The 20,381-nt window shown below is 38.3% G+C and overlaps 1 protein-coding gene across 4 annotated transcripts in view; it reads right to left on the bottom strand.

Moving 5' to 3' along the window:
* Positions 1-20,381, bottom strand: part of LOC136852410 (fibronectin type 3 and ankyrin repeat domains protein 1-like) — a 30,285-nt gene that overhangs the window by 4,479 nt on the left and 5,425 nt on the right. Inside the window, exons 1-10 of one of the 4 annotated variants that reach the window (XM_067127029.1) lie at positions 16,270-16,409; positions 15,432-15,572; positions 8,077-8,227; positions 5,720-5,816; positions 5,045-5,166; positions 4,197-4,318; positions 3,643-3,739; positions 2,970-3,197; positions 2,713-2,868; positions 1,494-1,647 (exon numbers count right to left, since the gene is read on the bottom strand). In XM_067127029.1, the coding sequence (XP_066983130.1) occupies positions 1,494-1,647; positions 2,713-2,868; positions 2,970-3,197; positions 3,643-3,739; positions 4,197-4,318; positions 5,045-5,166; positions 5,720-5,816; positions 8,077-8,227; positions 15,432-15,447 (1,143 nt within the window). In that variant the 5' untranslated portion in view covers positions 15,448-15,572; positions 16,270-16,409. Of the gene's footprint in view, positions 1-1,493; positions 1,648-2,712; positions 2,869-2,969; positions 3,198-3,642; positions 3,740-4,196; positions 4,319-5,044; positions 5,167-5,719; positions 5,817-8,076; positions 8,228-8,555; positions 9,051-14,062; positions 15,573-16,269; positions 16,432-16,791; positions 17,032-17,369; positions 17,545-18,616; positions 18,886-19,220; positions 19,860-20,381 lie in introns of those variants that run through there. The other 3 variants (XM_067127030.1, XM_067127028.1, XM_067127027.1) reach the window with 3 other exon arrangements.

Genomic DNA, 20,381 nt, shown 5'->3' with positions numbered 1-20,381 from the left:
TATATATATATATATATATATATAATATATGGTAAACGTACACTGGCTAATGAGGAACAAATGTGGATTCTCGTATCAAACACGTAGGAGAGAGAGACAGGGACAGACAAGGAAGGTTTGTGCATACCAACCGATTAATGGCGCCCAACTGGGCGTTTATTTAAAAAAAAAACAACCACAACCCTTCTGTGAAGCGAATCCAGTATACAGGAGGTGAGCGCGCGAAAACGTTTGGAGAGCTTGGTTTAAAATAAAGAGGGGTTGACTTATCACGTCTCCCTCCATTTTTTTTTTCCTTGATGACGTCAATCTCATCCTGAATATATGTTTTTTAATCTCATGTGGCTGTGACCAGTTCATCCCAAAATAGAAGCCACATAATTTTTTTAGATATTCAGTCATCATTTAATATGTCTGTGACAGTTCTCTGCTTTTAATGTTGGTTCCTATCTTTATATTTACAGTCTCTCTCTCTCTCAACTTATTTCGTTAATGTATTTTTAAAGACGGTTACGTTCATTGTGTTCACCCATATACACTCACTCTCTCCCCACCTCTTTTTGTAAAAAAATTACTTATTTAATATGTCTGTTAGAGTCTTTAGCTTTTAAAGTTGGCTACGTTCAATATATTCTCTCTCTCTCTCCACTTTATTTTGTAAAAAAAATTATTTATTTAATATGTTTGTTATAGTCTTTAGTTTTTAAAGTTGGTTACGTTCATTGTGTTTTCCCTCTCTCTCTCTCTTTCTCTCTCTATCTCTCTCTCCCTCTCTCCACCTCATTTTGTAAGAAAAATTATTTATTTAATATGTCTGTTATAGTCTTTAGTTTTTAAAGTTGGCTACGTTTTTTATGCTCTCTCTCTCTCTCTCTCTCTCTCTCTCTCTCTCTCTCTCTCTCTCTCTCTCTCTCCCCACCTCATTTTGTAAAAATTATTTATTTAATATGTCTGTTATAGTCTTTAGTTTTTAAAGTTGGTTACGTTCATTATGTTCTCCCTCTCTCTCTCTCTCTCTCTCTCTCTCTCTCTCTCTCTCTCTCTCTCTCTCTCTCTCTCAGTCTTATGGAGACATGAACATACAGGCGAATATTGGAATCAGCTGTGACTCAATTGCCATAACTTGCTGTTAAAATAAAAACGAAAGATTTCTGAACCAGTTAAAATCAAAGCCATATTTCATGATATTTTCAGTACAATTTCCACAGTTTTATTAAGGGCAAGGTCCAAAGATAATCTATAGACATTGATAAAGGATACGTTCGTCAACAATGGCTCGACGTCTCAACCAAGACTTTAACTCGTTCCAGTAATTTTGTCAGACTTCTGAAAAGAGGGAATTGGTCACTCGCCGTCTTACGGCGGAGGGAAGCAAGCGTTTATCTTTGGGCTAATTTGATGAGTCGTACGCAGCTGCAAACCGTCTGAGGGGCGTGCTAATCTTAAGATAAAGTTAGCCTGAGCCTTGATGAGTAGCCTGAACCAACACTTACCAATTTAGCCTGATGGAGAGTTAAGGCAACGTGAAGGGCAGCGTTCCCCCCATACCCTACTTGGTTGACCTGGGCTCCTCCCTCGACCAGTATGTCAATCATCTTTCCGAAATCGTCCTTCTCATTGCTCTCTTTCTTGGCTATTCCACGCATTCTGAGAGAGAGAGAGAGAGAGAGAGAGAGAGAGAGAGAGAGAGAGAGAGAGAGAGAGAAGTATACCTTAGTTTAACCAGACCACTGAGCTGATTAACAGCTCTCCTATAGGGCTGGCCAGAAGGATTAGACGTATTTTATGTGGCTAAGAACCAATTGGTTACCTAGCAACGGGACCTACAGCTTATTTTGGAATCCGAACCACATTATAGCGAGAAATGAATTTCTATCACCAGAAATAAATTCCCCTCATTCTTCATTGGCCGGTCGGTGACTCGAACTCAGGCATAGCAGAGCGCTAGCAGAGAACTCTACCGATTCGTCCAACGAGGAACTGAGAGAGAGAGAGAGAGAGAGAGAGAGAGAGAGGGAGAAAGAATGTTGGGTTCTGTTTCACTAAAATTTACCTTTTTTTATACAAAGAAACTACAATTATGATTTTGGCTACCAAGGGGCTTAATATTATTCATTCGTAAACAATAATAATAAAAATTAACACTTCAACTTAGCGGACTTCTGTGCTTATCAGCTACATCATTATAATTATTTTTTGCTTGGGCACAGTGTTAGATGCAGTGAATTTTGAGATAAAGGTAATACATTGAATGCTATGTTTAAAGTACAAGTTAGTTTGGGTTAGAAACTTTGTGGAATTGCCGTCAGCTGTACGGTATCTAGAAAGTATTCAAGAGAGCTAGACCCCAAAGGTGCTGTTTAAATTGAGGTGTCACTGTGTCTCTCTCAGTTCTAAGATTTGCTAACTTATTTCATTTGAGACTATAACAGAAGGAAACAAAAGGTCTATTGCTACTTTTGTTGGGAAGTCTTTAACTGGCATTAAAATATAAATGCACTAATTCTCCACAGAGCATATTAAAAGTAGTTCACATATAAAAATGTCCCCGGCATATCAGAATTTAAATTAGGATCCATATAGAATTAAGGCTCTAAAATTTATCTACGTAAGTGGGCCATTCAAGTTATCAAAGAAGTTGTTATTTGTTAATGAGAACGCTCTGTTTACCTTCGAAGTTCCGACTGGCCAACAGAACGCAACCATATTTACCTCGGCGATTTCCTGACGTAAGCAGAGATGACCGCCAGGGAGAGAATCGGGTGGCCGCCCGCTAGAACTTTCGGGTCAGCCCCTTCCTGTAGCGCCATCGTCACCAGGCCAGTCTGGCATCCGCACACGGCGTAATGGAGCGGGGTCAAGCCGTTCCTGAAGGAGGGGTAGTAGTAGCATTTCAACAGGTTCTTGTCTCTCTCTCAGCCCGGCAGTAATAACTTATATAGATGCTGGGACACCAATTATTTATTTACCTGTCCGGGTGGTTCCAGGTGGCTCCGGCCGCCCTCAGCCTCCGGGCGAAGTCTGTTCTGCCGAAGAAGGCAGCCATGACCAGGGGAGTCAAATGAGGGCCTCCCGTCGGGGCGGCGACGCCCGCCCTTTTCTCCACCAGGACTGCCAGGGCGTCTCTGGAGCCAGTCATGATGGAGGACACCAGAGCCGTGTGGCCTTCTTCGGCGACTACGTCGACTCGCTCGATTCTGGCGAATGAAATGGAATGTTGGAATCAAAGTCAAGTCGCTGGCGAAGGTTGGAATGTTGGAATCAAGTCGCTGGCGGAGATTGGAAGAGATCGCCATGTTTGTGTTGTGGAATGGAATGGAATATAGAATTTAGGCCAAAGGCCAAGCGCTGGGACCTACGAGGTCATTCAGAAGGGGAAATTGGGAGTAAAAATGTTTGAAAGGTGTAACAGGAGGAAAACCTCAAAGCAGTTGCACTATAAAACAACTGTTAGGAGAAGGTTAAGGAAAGTAAGACGGAAGAAAGAGAACATGAACGAAGCTACAGTAAAAGGAATGAAAGGGGTTGCAGCTATAGGGGGCAGGAAGGACGCTGCAAAGAACCTAAAGTCATATACCTACAGTGCACCTATACAGCTCTCTCAGCTACAACTCGAGCGAATATCATCCTGGCGTCACTTACTGCGAATATTTCGTGAGATCTGCAATCACGTCCCTGACAGCCGTGGCATTGTTCTCTTTGACAGCTTCCACGAGGTCATTCCCGCTGCCCGGGCATTCTGGGGTGAAGGAGAAAGGAAGGACTTTCTAAGCTACGTGGGATCCCATAGGGTGATATCGACTACATTAGCAGTGTGTGGGTAGAGAGTTATAAGTCTTCACTTTTTAGTGATTTCTACTTGATCAGAATGACGCAGGCATAGACATAGACACAGAAAGATGCAGATATATATATATATATATATATATATATATATATATATATATATATATATATATATATATATATATATATATATATATATATATATATATATATGTTTGTGTGTGTCTTTTTCTTCTACAACCAAAAAACTACAAAAGATGAGAAAAATTTTCCTTTAAAGTCGCTAAGATCTATGAGTTAATTTCCAACCAACTTCCGCGTCTGTTATCAAAATCACAGCAACGCCAGCAGAAAGAAACTACTAATTACTCAACCAATCAAATATACTTCTACAAGATGGAACAACCTACCTTTAGTTGTTACCGAGAAAAGCGTCCACGGAGATGTACGTTCGTGTTCCGTCACGCTAACTCGAAACTGGACCTCTGTTGAAGGTTGCAGACCCTCAACATTGCAGGTCCCACCACTCCCCCTGCGGGAGAACATACAATCGGTAAAGACAGGTTTCCGTATTCTTCATGACTGGGGACTATGAGCAGTTCGGTAAAAATGACTCTTAGGTTGTTTTACAGCGGTACCATTGAATCAGAGACTAACTTAACTTAATAGAATACAATTGTGAAATCGTTTTAAGTTTTAAAAACTTAATTCTAATAAACAACAACTGTGAATTTTCTCAAAGTTATCAAGTTTCTCAAGGGAGCAACGACAGAAAGAGGCATTAGTTCAGTCTGCAAAACAAGGGAAAAGTCTAATAAATATTTCTAAAAATGAATATGATAATTCGTTTTCTTAGGTTTTCTTATTTCTTTTAATTGAATTTTTCCTAGTTAGTAATATGAAGGAGCCATTTAAATATAGATAATCGATAGCCTATGTTGCCCATAGAAGGTATGAAGGGAACTAAGATCAATAGACCTGATTTCCCTTTGAGTGACCATCAAATATATATCGCAAAAGATACTCCGCAAACATTCTTTGCACTTTCACACACATTCTTAAAGATTCTTGACTCTTTACAATATTCTTGACATTCTTATTGACCTAAGAAACTGCCTGATTTGTCCTAAATCAGCATCACTTTTTAAAGAAGTCTTTTAACTTCCTAATAATTCCCTGGGTAATTTCACTCCTCTAGATAGGTGACTCATCGGTCAGGTCGAACTTTCTGAAGTAATAATCTGCTTAAGAGACTTACTTGTAAATTGGGGTCCATCCTGTTCTCGCGCTGAACATTTCAACGGTGAACACGACGCGAGGAAGAACGGAGAACACTTCTGTTCTGTCTATCTCCTCTTCGAACGGGCCTTCTTCCATTCCCTGGAATGTGGAACAGGAGTGAATGAAGATCTCTGAATATCTTCTATAAGTTTAAAAGGGATTTTGTGCGATGTGATAAATATTCAGAATTCAGTATTGATGGGATGCCAATGAAATAGTTTTGAATTATATTGATATATATATTCCTGTCAGTATGTTTATACTTCTCATATCATGTATTTTGTTTAAATCTAACAAGTATCGTGATATATACAATTAAGAAAGAAAAAGGGAATATGTATATGTATATATATATATATATATATATATATATATATATATATATATACAATTATATATATATATATATATATAATACAGTATAATATATATATATATATATATATATATATATATATATATATATACATACATATACATATATTATATGTACATATATGTGTGGTTATATACATACACGTTCGTCAAAACACAGACACAAATATATATAAACGTGCGCGTATGTGTAATAAATAAGCTAGCAGTCTTCCTCTACCTATACGATGTAAAGAAAACAGTTTAAATCTATTCATTATTAATGATATCCACTTACATCTTCGTCTTGCAAGTACCCATCGTCCTCCACTTCCTTGGCATAAGCGATCTCTAGGTAATTCTCGTAAGTGTCATTCACCGCCTCTTCGTCATCTCTGGGAAACAAGTAAATAATTCGACGTATATTGCATTCTTAAGAATGTGTAAATGGGATATCAGTAAACCGTTAGAGGAGTGTTGTATTCTTAAGAATGTGTGAATGGTAAATCGGCAATTTTATTAGAGGAATACTGTATCCTTAAGAACATGTGAATGGGATTCGCGGAATACTGTATTCTTAGGAATGTGTGAATGGAAATCAGCAACTTCATTACAGGAATGCCGTATTCTTAAGAATGTGTGAATGGAAATCAGCAACCTGATTCGAGGAATACTGTATTCTTAAGAACGTGTGAATGGGATTCGAGGAATCCTGTATTCTTAAGAATATGTGAATGGAAATCAGCAACTTCATTACAGGAATGCCGTATTCTTAAGAATGTTGAATGGAAATCAGTAACTTGATTCGAGGAATACTGTATTCTTGAGAATATGTAGATGGGATATCAGCAACTTGATTCGAGGAATACTGTATTCTTAAGAACATGTAAATGGGAAATCAGCAACCTGATTCGAGGAATACTGTACTCTTAAGAATATGTGAATGGGAAATCAGCAACCTGATTCGAGGAATACCGTATTCTTAAGAATGTTGAATGGAAATCAGCAACTTGATTCGAGGAATACTGTATTCTTAAGAATATGTGAATGGGAAATCAGCAACCTGATTCGAGGAATACCGTATTCTTAAGAATGTTGAATGGAAATCAGCAACTTGATTCGAGGAATACTGTATTCTTAAGAATATGTGAATGACAAATCAGCAACCTGATTCGAGGAATACTGTATTCTTAAGAATATGTGAATGGGATATCAGTAACCAGTTTAACTTTTTGAATTCTTAAGTATATGGAAACATGCGCCAGTTGTGTGCGTAAAAATGCTGAAACTCGCGGTTGATAAGAAGCAAAGGACTAGTTCACGTCTTTAAAGAGAGAGAGAGAGAGAGAGAGAGAGAGAGAGAGAATAAGACTATCACTGAATATCACATACTAATCGGAATATAAATCGTTTTAAACCTCAACGACAAATAAGAATCTCGAGGAATTTGTCAACATTATACAAAAAAGGATTCACTAAAGGCCGCCACTAACGCACACTTATACCTGCGCAGGCAAAACTGAACGCTAATGGGTTCAGTTTTGCCTGCACAGGCCCGACTGTGCAGGCATAACTGTTCAGGTATAACTGAACGTTAGTAGCGGCCTTAACTCAATCAAAACAATGTTATATGAATAATAAAAAGGAATTTCACGATATGATTCGGCTATTTATATTATCAATGAACAAACGTCGGATAATAAGTACAAAGTATAAGAAGCTTCACATAATACAGCTCAAGAAATAAAACACACAACTAAAATAGTTCGGCGACTATTTCCGGTAGACGATCGCTCGGGCGTATCCGTCGCAGAGAAGGAAAATTGCGGTTTCTCTTACTTCGCTAAGCATCGTTTTTGGGAGTCTTGAATTCCCAATACAAATTTTCCCTTTTGGGAAGTCACACCCAAGGTTCAACAGTGGTCTAGAATCTACTATAGGTCTACAGAATACGTATTTTTTATAACACAGGTCTAAAGAATATGTATTGATTCAAAACTTAGGTCCAAAGAATACATATTTTTAAACCTGGGTATTTTTAAACCAAGGTCTAAAGAATACGTACTTTTTAACCTAGGTCTAAAAATACATATTTTTAAACCTAGATATTTTTAGACCTAGGTCTACAGAACATGTACTTTTTAAACTTAAGATCTAAAGAATACGTATTTTTAAACCTAGGTATTTTAAAACCTAGGTCTAAAGAATAAATATTTTTTAAACCTAGGTCTAAAGAATACGTGTTTTTGAACCTACATATTTTTAAACCCAGGTCTAAAGAATACGTATTTTTTAAACTAGGTGTAAAGAATAGGTATTATTTGAATCTAGGTCGAAAGAATACGTATTTTTAAAGACCTAGGTCTAAAGAATACGTATCTTTTAAAACTAGGTCTAAATAATAGGTATTGTTTGAACCTAAGTCTGAAGCATACGCATTTTTCAAACCTGGGTCTAAAGAATGCATATTTTATAAACCTAGGTCTCAAGATATGTATTTTCCAAGAACCCGTAATTTTTAGAAGTCTAAGGCTAAAGAATACTATTTCTTTTAAAACATAGGTCTAAAGAATACGTATTTTTAAAAACCTAGGTCTAAAGAATACGCACAAACCATCTGAGGTTATAATCTTCTTAGGGGAAGCATTGCCTTACCTAGGACTAGTGGGTCCTATCGAAGACTCCTGGGCCGAGTCATCCTGAGATCCTGCCTCTTCTAGGCTGGCGCTAGGCTCCTGTAGGCTGGGGTCACCCCATTCCAATTTGACCCAGTGGTGACCCGTTCCCCCGCACCTGACCTCAGGTCCTGGGAAGCAAGGCAGATTTGTCAGTGCTCGTTAAAAGATCTTCACAATCATGGTTGTCAGTGCACTTTCATCTCTCTCTCTTTCTGTGTCTGTGTTGTTCTCTCGTGAGACATTGATTATAGCACTCAGCTTAGGACAGAAATTAGACCTGGAGTTGTTCCCTTGTAAATATAATGCTTCAGCTGAATCAAATAGTGAAACAGTAATGACCACGTGTGTGATGCTTCTCTCTCTCTCTCTCTCTCTCTCTCTCTCTCTCTCTCTCTCTCTCTCTCTCACTTTCTCTATCAATATTCTAAGATGCTCCTTCGTTCTGCAGTTACCTACCTTCCATTGATTCAGGAGATATAACATTTCCTCTACTAGCGTAGGAAATTTGCTTCTATTCTTAGTTCATAAGATCATTTCTGAATGGAAAGGGAAATTCCCACCGACGTCAATTTCCGTGGAAACGATCCTCCCTTCCTTCCGTTTCACAACGATTCGCACAGAAAACAAATGGCAGAAACGATTCCCGCCATTTTCCGTTATTTTAAAACTCCAGAACGTTCAAAACCTGTTGTGGGAGTCGGTTGCTAATTGTGGAAACGACTCCCACACATTGGACGTTTTTTCTGGTGGGTTTTCCAGTTGAAAAAAAAATAATGTTTCCGGGCGAATGTTTATTCTGTGATTAAAGATTCCGGCCTTGGAGTTTGTTTACATCCGTTGCTATGGCAACCAAGATGAAGTGTATGTCTTACGTAGTAGCTATCGATTCGATGGCTACCGTGTCTCAAGACATCTGCTTAGTAGTCTTGGTTGCCATAACAACGTATTTTGGTTACTTTGTAGGCTAGAGGGCTGCAAATTTGGTAGGTTGATCATCCACCCTCCTATCATTAATTTAAACATAACAAATTGCAGCCCTCTAGCTTCAAAAGTTTTTTTATATTTTATTTAAGATTAAAGTTAACCAGGATCGTGCATCTGGCACCGCTATAAGTGCCAACAACACAGGCCACCACCGGGCCGTGGCTGTACAGAAAACTCCGTTGCGACGAAGATACTTTGGCGCATTTTTTACTTGGTTTATAACTGATGGTCATTCTTACTTCTAATAACTCTATACTTAGATAAAGAATTAAAAGCCAAGAAGCAACTTATTTTTTTTAAAGAGATAAACAGTAGCTGACTATATCCTTGAGACAGAATTTGGTGACAGACTTAAAAAAGCAGATCTATAAATGGACAGGTAAAATTTTACACCCGTCTAATACGATAGAATGAATCATTAATTAAATCCATAAGATTTTGTTAATTTGAGAATAACACTTTACGAAGAAAAGTGAGGGACCAAGCAGTGAGAAAATCAGCATAAAAGTGACTTTCCTTTGCTCATCTTTAATGCCACGTCGCCCCGTTGAGACGGGAAATGGCTTGCTGGAGAATCTTATGTCGATTCTTAGAAATATCGTTCGTTTGGTCTTTATTTACTTTTCGCTAAGTAGCTCCACGTAGGATACTCAGTAAGATCGTTTTCCCAGTGTCATCCGATTACATGTATTTGGGAGGAAAATGTGTCTCTGGGAAAATTTTGTTGTCAGTGCGGTTCCGATAAGCGAACGCATTTGTTTACTGTGAACCAACGAGTTTTATAATGTGGTGTAACATCTGATTCGCAACGTCACTCCCTAAATACCGAACTATAATAGTCAATAGTCAGTACGCCCTCGACCAAAACGTTTCTGCAGCAACGCGGAACCAACGAAAAGAGGCTGAGTCATGCTCCTCTCATGAGCTTCAGACATAGGCTAATTTGCCTACGCAATCGTTAAAGTTGACTATCAGTAGGAGATGGATATTCGATTCGACTTTACAAATTTTGACACGTCTTTAAACTTTTATTATTTAAGGATTAAATAAAAAATATATATATTCTGTATATTTTATTTATGGTAGTTTTTATTATCAAAGCTTAATTACCAAAATTTAAAGCACTGTTATAAAGTGTGTGTTTTTTCTTTTACAAAGAAAGGTGTAGTAGTCAGTGTGGGCACAGAGATTCCAGATATCGCTATTTGCCCCCAGCTGTAACTTTGTGTGATATGTTTGTCTGCTAGTTTAATCCTTTTACTTTATTCGTCTGTTTGATATCATTCTGTCGACTATGTTTCTTTGCTTTCTATTGACCTAATTAATTTAACTTTTAGTCAAGTTATCGAATAACTCAGCTTGCTGTCAATTAGGTCTAAATTAGTTTGCTCGCTAGCGTTTTGCTGATTTAGTACGCTTAGTCTCATATCGTGTAATCAGACTGCTTGCAGTCAAGATGTCTCCTGATACTGTACGTTACTTTGCTTGCTGATAAGTAATTGCATCAGATGGCTTCTCTTCTTCATTCTGAAGAGGTCCTCTTGAACGACGCACCAATTGCGTAATATTTCGTTTCGTTAGGAAATTCGCAACTTTCTCTCTCTCTCTCAAGATTCCATAGTACCATACTTCAGGGATGTTATTCTCAGCAATAATAATAATAATAATAATAATAATAATAATAATAATAATAATAATAATAATAAACAATTAGGAGAATAAAAATACGAATAAATATAAACCCAGCGAGAAACGAGTCGACGCAGTCGAAAGCTTGCTTCAGCAGGTCGATATTTGACTCAACAAGCAAACTTCCTGCTGGGTGAATCGACACAGCGTCAGCGAAATAGATCTGAGTCACTTGCACTTTTTGTATATAATATCCGGCCACGCGCTGCAAGTGCGCGCTACACCAACCTTCTTTGTTAAGGAGTTAATGAAAACATTACTGAAAAATATTAATACGCGCTTAGAACCGTCAAGGCTAGACTTTCTTTCCTTTGTTAAGTGCGAACATTCTTAATAATAACTAGTTTTCTATTTTGCCGCTATTGTTAGACCAGCGCACGTTAGCCTAGCTCAACGTGTTAAACCAGATACTCAGTTCATACTGCGCATGTCCGATCATCCGTCATCCGATGTCATTTAGACCATCACTTATTTCATTCTCTTAATGCCGTTGTTCTTGTTTAATTATCATTCTATTCGTAAATGGTTTCAAGTCAACGAGATAAGATTGAAATAGAGAAAAAGCTATGTCACCATTCATCCAAACTCATAAAATCAGGAACAACAGAAAACGTGACATGACAAGATGCGCTTCCGTGACGCCAGATGTTTTCTCTCGATATTATGAACATCTTATGAGCTGGTTCGCTACGGTTATACGGACTTTTTTTTTTAAATAATTTATACAACTGAGCCTCAAAAACTTTCCCAACTTTTACAAAGTGTTTCTTCTGAACTTTCTATATATAAATATATATATATATATATATATATATATATATATATATATATATATATATATATATATATATACAAAACATATAAAAAAACTTAAAATAGAAAATCAGTTACTTAAACAATCGCACTTAAATACATTTACACATTAAAGAACCAATAAAAGAAAACTTAAAATGTAAACTTAAAATGAACTTAATAAAAACTGAGCTTAATAAAAAGGTTCGACTCGGCGTCTCCTCAAGGTCAGGGCCGATTCTCACATGGGCGTGAGTTATCGTACGGGTTGCAGATTGTGTAATCCCGAACTTTCAAATATAAGATCCCACGCTAGAGGTTGCAAGACGCCAATAAAATACAACAACTTTAGAATAATTGGCCAAGCTAAGGAACCTGGAGAACTGCTTCTCTTGGAGAGTCTCAACATCAAAAGAATTGTACCGGCGCTAAATTGCCGATCATCGGCTGTTCCCCTATTCATAGCATGATGCGATTGTTTGTTTACATTTGTCCGCCTCCTCCCCCTCCTGTTTTTATGCTGTTTTCTTTTAGTGTGTTTTCCTCTTTCATCCTGAGAGGTGCGCCTTCTGCTCTACCTTTCAAGTTTATTTTTAAGTTCCTTTTTATTAAGCTCAGTTTTTATTAAGTTCACTTTAAGTTTACATTTTAAGTTTTCTTTTACTGGTTCTTTAATGTGTAAATGTATTTAAGTGCGATTGTTTAAGTAACTGATTTTCTATTTTAAGTTTTTTTTTATGTTTTGTGTATATTTACTTTTTTTAATATATTATATATATTATATATATATATATATATATATATATATATATATATATATATATATATATATATATATATATATAAGAACGCTTTCTCCCTGCTGCCCTTTAAAACTAAGTCCTGAGTAGAATTATTTTGTAAGGTTTATAAAATGGGCTACTTAGTAAACCACATGATGATTTTTACGGGTCCTGGTCTTTTCGGCCGTAAATCACTTAGACCGTAACATCCAAAGTGGCAAACGGCCGAAATGGGTGTATATAATACTATGATCCCCGAGGGGCTAGTACTAAACACGGCGCCCCAAGTGGTTTTCAGTGGGCCACGGGCAGTTCTGAGGGGCGGGGTCTATGCCACGGACATCTTCAAAATAGTATTAAAAAATGAAAAATCATTTACAGCAAATGCGGGCCAGTGCTTTCTTTCATAAATGAAAATGCATAACTAATAAAGTGTTCTGAAAAACAATTCCGTAAATGAAAATGTAAGACTAATAATTCTTCATAGCCCGTTTTTCCTTGTATCTTCTCCTGCGTAGTAAACTTATATCCTTCTCAAAGGTTTCTTGCACTTTTCCCCCTCCATTTGGTCTCTTGTATACACAGAAACATAATTTCCCTTCTCTGCATGACATCAACCAACTCCTCTTCCCTTTCCCGCGAGGCCACCAACATTCCAATTTTCAATTCTCATCTTTCCTTTCTTTTTCCAAACCTTTCTCCTCACTAACTTCTTTAGCCGCAGTCGTGACTTCTGGTGTGCCCTTTACATATTTCTCACTGCTGTCAGGGGATACTGCAGCGCGTCACTTACGGGACACGCCCTGGTCCTATTGCGTTCTGTCATTGACTCGAGATTCATTATTTAGTTTTTGCCAGTGTTTTTATACTTGGTTGGCTAGACCATGCAGCAACACTCCCCCATTTATCCGGGCTTGAGACCGGCAGCAAGGTGGACTGGCTTCTCCCACCCCCCGCCTGAGTTTTAATAATAATTCTATTATCATCATTACACAGTTCTGAAGGGCAGTGGGCCGTGAGTATTTAGGGATACCAAAAATGGGCCATGGGCACAAGGTTGAAAACCACTGTCTTATGGCCTAAACTTCATGTGGCCTAACAGGTGCCCGGCTGAAAATAATACGGCCTAACCGTCCCGAACTCATATTTACATAGACACATTTCTTCGAGTACAGGAAAAATATTAACTATCCGCCAATACCGTCTGTGGTCTTTCAAATGATTTGTTGCAATCAAGTTTAAGTAATTTAAACATTTTAATTATAAACAAGTAAAAAATGCGCCGAAGTTTCTTCGGTGCAATCGAGTTTTCTGAGCAGCTTATAATGCTGTATGAAATTTCTCAGTCACGGCCCGTGAAACCCTCAGCCACTGCCCATGAAACTTTCACCCACGGCCCGGTGGTGGCCTGTGTTGTTGACACCTGTAGTGGTGCCAGACGCACGATCATGGCTAACTTTAACCTTAAATAAAATAAAAACTGCCGAGGAGCCTAGAGGGCTGCAATTTGGTATGTTTGATGATTGGCGGGTGGATGATAAACATGCCATCTGCAGCCCTCTAGCCTCAGTAGTTTTTAAGATCTGAGGGCGGACAGAAAAAGTGCGGACGAACAGACAAATAGCCATCTCAGTAGTTTTCTTTTACAGAGAACAACAAAAAAGATAATTATCTTTGAAAAAAGGGTAAAGTAACAAAAAAAATAAAAATGGACCATATTTCTCTCTTTAATAGCCAACGAACAATCAAGTTAGCGTCTAAGTTTGGAATTGAATGTGCGCGCTGAAAGTAACAACTAGCACTGAAATCTGAGAGAAGTAAGCAAAACAAGTAAAACAAGGAATATTGTCGGTAGCGATGACTGAAGAGAATTGGTATACCCGTCCTTAGAGCTTCCATTTGTTTCCTACTTTAGTTACTTATATGATTTCTTGTTTACCAGTTTTTTAAGTAAGACAAAATAAGCCCGTGTCTTGGAATACTTTACATTAGAGCGTACAAATACAGTACAGTACTCAGTTTCCTTATGCCAAGTCAGGTAAGTAATGTTTCTCAAAATAAGTAAGGGTGAAGGTTCATAAACTTCATTTCGTACTACTTTGACTTGATGTCTACGCGGCGGAAGCTCCTTGGGACTCCGTGTTTAGTACTAGCCCCTCGGGAATCAAAGTATTAGAGACACCCATATCTATTATTAATATAATTTGTCGACCACAATATAGAAATGGGTGTATAAATACTTTGATCCCCGAGGGGCTAGTACTAGACACGGCGTCCCAAGGAGCTTCCGCCAGGTAGATAAGCCAAAACAGCACCATTCATTTTTCTCTTTAGCAGCAGGTTAGAATCCCAACATATGACGCATGCGCTGCTCATACAATCTTACTTCAAGATGACACATTTCATTTGACACCGAACTCAACTGAACTTTGTTAGTTTCATTCATTCCGTCAGCTTACTAAAATTTATGATCCCATCCGGCTTAACAAAAGTTTAAGGGTCACTGGTCACAAGTCTCGACCGGATACATACTAATCCGACGAGAAGTTGCAGTCGGACATCTTGTTCCCAACATAGGTCTGAGGATGTGACGTCAGTCACAGTGACTACTTGCTTCATAATTTGGCATGAGTTCTCAAAGAATGACGCCATCTTTACGCATTATGTTATGTATACGTGGGCCGTTGTAAGGTTCACACATACAACAGACTCACATAGTATAGTCTAAAAGATTTACGCAAACCAAATCTGAATTTATATGTTAGGCCTATAAACTAATGCAGTTCAACGGGAAGTTCATAGACTCGTCTACACAAGCTTTCACTCAGACATTTTACCAACGTACGTCTAAGCAGTGCAATGTCAGAATCACAGTGTAACTCCAGGTCTATAATTTGGCATAAGATCACAAAGTTTGACGTCATCTTTACAACAGTATATTTTGTAAATAGGAGCCGTTGGAAGGCTCACATACTAAATAGGCTCAACTTTTAGGGTTATTCACTCAAACCAAATCCAAATTTACATTCTAGATAAACACATTTGATTTGACAGGAAGCTCAAAGGTTTGTTTACACAAACTGACTAGGCCGATGCGTCATTCTCCTAAGCAAGGTTCACATCAATCGGTAAATTTCTCGCTCGTCGGAAGTTGCATCTGCACCAGTCATCCGTGTCTCCATTTCTACAGAAAGCTTGTTGTCAGCGACTTCGTATCCTCCGCGCCCTTGGGTAGAGAAAAAAGAAACCGTTGGGTGAAAGTGATTAGTAGATATAGGACGTGTATTTAAAGAGCACGGTACTATTACTATAGGGTACTGCCACAGGATGACTGGCGCTGTGTCATTGTGGTCATTTCTGTGGCGCAATTCTTTAGATAAGTAATTTTGTGTCATAACTGATAGCTAGACTTGTATCAAGTACAAACGACAACGGTCAAATGATAGCCGAATGATAAAGATAAGAGTGACAGCAAACATTGTTGGTATTTTTGTCTGATTCGTAATAAGAGTAAACTCACATTGCTTTAATATCACAACAGTGAATATTGACCTGTAAAGACATAATTCTGATTAAATAGCAATTATCAGTAGGTACAAGCAATTATACTTTACAAAGGATTTTTCATTGTAAGTTGTACAGAAATGAGGAACATAATCACGTATGATGAACAGCGAATAAAAGAATTGATCAAGGTATTTGTGTACTGAAAAAAAAGTTATATATCTTAAGACGCCAGCTTATCAGATTCAGATGATAACGTAAGGTCTTACATATTTCCTTTAGGCTTGTTATAACTAAAAGCAATGTCATTAATAAATCATGATATAGATAAAATGGAAACTAACCACAGTGACGTTCTCTCAATTTATGCTTATTTTTACATAAAATAACACACGAAACTAAACAGCTGGAATACGTACAAGCTAAACCACTCTCTCGACAGCATCTGTTAATTCCGAAGTTCAGTAAATAGTAGAGAACACAAAAGGCGAAATCGAACAGTCCCATGACCAAGTACATGGAGCCGCCTCCTCCGAGAGATATATAGAGAATGCCTCCAACGCACCCGGCTGTCGATAGACCTATAATAAAAATAACAGAACGTGAGACTAATTTGCAATGAAAGGAGTTAATAGAAAGATCGGTGTTGTCATGGAATCTAGTAATGTCAACAGTGGCTACAAAATAATAAGAAGTAGATTCAGTGATTCAAGTTAATTGTCAACATGTTATGACAGCATTAAGCAACTGATATGGTTACTGTTATATTTGATACGACACTTTTTTGCATTTCTAGAACAAATAATACAAAGATTTTTCCTACAACACTTGAAGTACAATTCAGCTTATTACTTGGCTTGCATATCAAGCGAATGAAATCTCGGAGCTAAAGGAAAAGAGCAAGATAAGTAAATAAATCACTGGAGAGTAGATAAACTTACCCAGTGAGAATCCTGCTCTGGTAATAGCCTGCAGAGTGGCCTGCGCCCCTGGAGGCGCCACGTGGCTGGCGTAAGACGCCATGACTGCATAGAATAGGCCATAGGAAGGTCCGTTGAGGAGCTCAATGGGCAAGAACCACCATGGATTGCTGACGAAGAAGTACAGACAGCACCTAAAAGCCATGGAAGCCATGGAGATGGATAGAACCACCGTGTGGCCTAGACTCAGGATGATAGCGCCTAGAAGAAGAAGACTGGGTTTGTTTTGGAGTTGTGAGAACAGACAAATAGTTATGATAACAATGACATACATACGTAAGTTGTAGGCTAAGTCGATATTTAGATCTTGAAGGGATATTATGACTATTGTAACAGGCCATGTTCATAATTTGTGTTTTGCATTCAGTTACAAGTTTATATTTCACACCAAATCAGATATATAAATATTTAGAAATTTGCGATTGGGAATACATTCTAATATACGTTTGATTAGAAAAAAAATATTGTATATTGGAACAGAAAACTTTGCACCGTGTCTTGTGCCAAATTCGACAACAGCACCTCCCTTCTCGCCTTACCGGAGAAGAAGAAGAAAGGAATTTCTCCGCCAAAAGTTTCGATGCTCAACGCAAGCCCCTGGAGGAGTTTCAGGTGTCTGAAATCAGAGTTCCATTTCAGTGCTACGTCTTCGATCATCAGCATTTTGAACACCCAGAGCATTCCCAGAGAAGTGCTGATGACGTAAATGGCTACCTGATGGAGAAAACACCTTTCGTAAGTAACTAGCCAACCTAATACTATTATAATTCTACACCAGGGGGGCGTACTATAATTGGTCACAGGAAAAGTCACAGAAAAATAGTCACATTAATTAATGGTGGCGGTAGTGAAGTCACAAGGAAAACATTCACGGTATTTCTTGGGGGTCATTATCTTTATGATATTTACAGTTTTGTTTATGTTTATACGGAAATCCGCAACGGCCTTGTACTGAACACGCCGCAAAGGTGGATGCATACCGGGTAAAAACTCTTGGGAGTCACTATCTAGGAAAGATTATTGTGACTTTTTTCCTGTGACTTTTTCTGTAACTTTTTTCCTGTTACCTTTTTTTTTTTACCTGGATTCCCATAATTCCGTACCATTTTGACATAGTTCTTCCTTTAATTTTATAACGAAATCATCACCAATGCACGTGAGTGGAGTTATGGTTTTCGATAAGTATGTAGACATAGACCCATTGCATTTATTTCTGTTTAGCAAAGATAATGTGGTCAAATATAAATAAATAAAAACTGCGATTATTTTCCTACAAATTGTTGAGACAGGCAAACAGTTCAGTATAGAAATATTGTATTTCATACAGGTATTATAGTAAAAAAAAAAACCAAGGAATATGAACAAAATTATTTTTCTTTAATCTCTACAGATGTGTGTGTGTAAATTCGAGGTCATATGACTAAGCTAAACTTAAATAATCCTAAAAAATATTTTACAAAGAAAGAGTATAACAGAATGCAGACACAGAAGAACAAATAAAAAAACCACCTTGAACAACCAACGTTTAGACTCATCCTCTCGAGTATCCGGGAGGCATTTTCCCGAGATGTAACCGAGTACGGGACCTCCCCTCCGAAAAAAGCGGGACGCCATGTCGTGAAAACTAACTACAGAATTTTCTTGAAAATAATCTACTTAAGTTTCCCGCACCCAAATAATCCGTAGCTTTAATAAGCCAACCTAAATTAGGGGCATGGCGAAAAAAGCGGGGCTGGTGCAATACTAGTAGGCTATACATCTAAATTGGCATCCAGGAGATACTCACAAGGAAGAGAATGACCTGAGGCCTTCGCAGGACACTCCCCACGTCCCGTATCCTAACTTTGATATCCTTAGCATAAGGGATGTCCATCCTTGCGACCACCAGGAAGTCTAAGGTCAGAAAGACGCCGGCGACGACCACGGCGGGAAAATAGTCTGGCTTGGGGAGATGTTCGGAGTATTTGTCCACAATGGCGCCGACGACTATCGCCATCGAGCCCATACCTAAGGCTCCCCAAAGGCGCTGTTGGCCGTACTTGTGTCCTTCCGAGTCTGGGATGTTTTCAGGATACGGAGAGTCGAATGCATAATACATTTAGACCCGATCAGCTGCTTGCTTAGACTAAGTTGATCTAATTTATATCCATCTTAGATATTTTTTACTTCAACTCGAGTCATTTGTATCTAATGTGGTTAGTGGAAGACGTATTTCAAGAAAAAGTTAAATCACCTGCAGTAATCTTAAGTGGTTTAATTGCTAGGCCTTTGAAATGTAACCTATAAATGAAAGCAATTTGTCTAGCCGTGCTAGACTTTAATAAGAATTTACTAACTTTCTATGTAAGTCTATTTTCAGAGAAATGGTGGGGTAACATTTATGTACTTACCCAACAACTGGAAACAGACTGAATCAGCCATCATGATGGAGAGGTTTAGACCAATATGAGCCGCCATGACGCTCAGGAATATCAACCAGAATTGCGGGAGTCTAACCAGGTTGGAAAAATCGAAATCTCTTGAGTTGTCTTCACCATCCCCTTCGTCGTCTCCTTCTTCATTTGTTGTGTTTAGGCTAAGGAATCTCACCAGCTCTTTTTCAGTCGCCAGCTCGGGCGCTATTCTAGGAATAAACAGCTCTTTGTTTTCCGTTACGTCATGACCTAGAAAACTCGGGATGTGAGGTAGGTGCGTCTCTCTCCGCGTCTTGTCGGGGAATTCGCCAGTTTCAGCCGCCGTTTCTGTCGTTTGTGAATTGTTTCCCCTTGTGGCCAGGATGCTTAGATAACTCATCTCAGAGCCGGGTATGTTTGACAGATAATAAATGGATGTAAAGCCATAGGTTATAGACGCAATAGTGGCAAGAAAGATGATTTTGTGGGCTCTGAAGTAGTCCGCTAAGGTACCTGCTAGGCTGTTGACAAAGAGACCTACAATTGGCAATACTGTAAACACGACGCCAATGCCCTGGGCAGGTACTCCCTTTTGTCGTACAATGAGGGGCAGAACCATTGTCATGAAGGCTGAGCCTGGGAATAATACATGGGATATTAGTACGTGGCGTCAAATTTTGCTGACATGATTTGTGAAAGCAAAATATATTTCAGCTAAGGACCTTTCTTGTTATTTTTTTTTTTCTCTATCAGTAAACCTGTATTTCTTCACATGATAACATTGTAAAGCGTTTCCGTAAGACTATTTCTCCATTCATTTACTCAAGGAACCAAAAATTACATCAGTTTTCATTCACCTAACTTGACATTTAAATCACTCAGCACAACCAACATTTCACGTTCTCCAAACCTAGTCTATCACAGATTCGGAACATTCTCATTCACTGCCATTATCCTTAATTTCTCAACAAATGCATCCATCAGTGCAAATTTTTCCCTTGTTACACTTAAATAAGCTAGTACAATTGTACTTTTTCACTCTTCTCCTGAGTCTTCCTGACACTAAAGTACTAACTCTTTCTTATCCTACACCTTTTAGTTACTCCATTCATAATCTTTCTTTGCCCTTCCCGTACCTGCATACACTGCCCTTTCACC

The sequence above is a fragment of the Macrobrachium rosenbergii genome, chromosome 25, assembly GCF_040412425.1.
Source record: "Macrobrachium rosenbergii isolate ZJJX-2024 chromosome 25, ASM4041242v1, whole genome shotgun sequence".
Lineage (NCBI taxonomy): Eukaryota > Metazoa > Arthropoda > Malacostraca > Decapoda > Palaemonidae > Macrobrachium > Macrobrachium rosenbergii.
The sequence above is the reverse complement of the archived record's forward strand: the minus strand, read 5'-3'. Positions and strand labels throughout refer to the sequence as shown.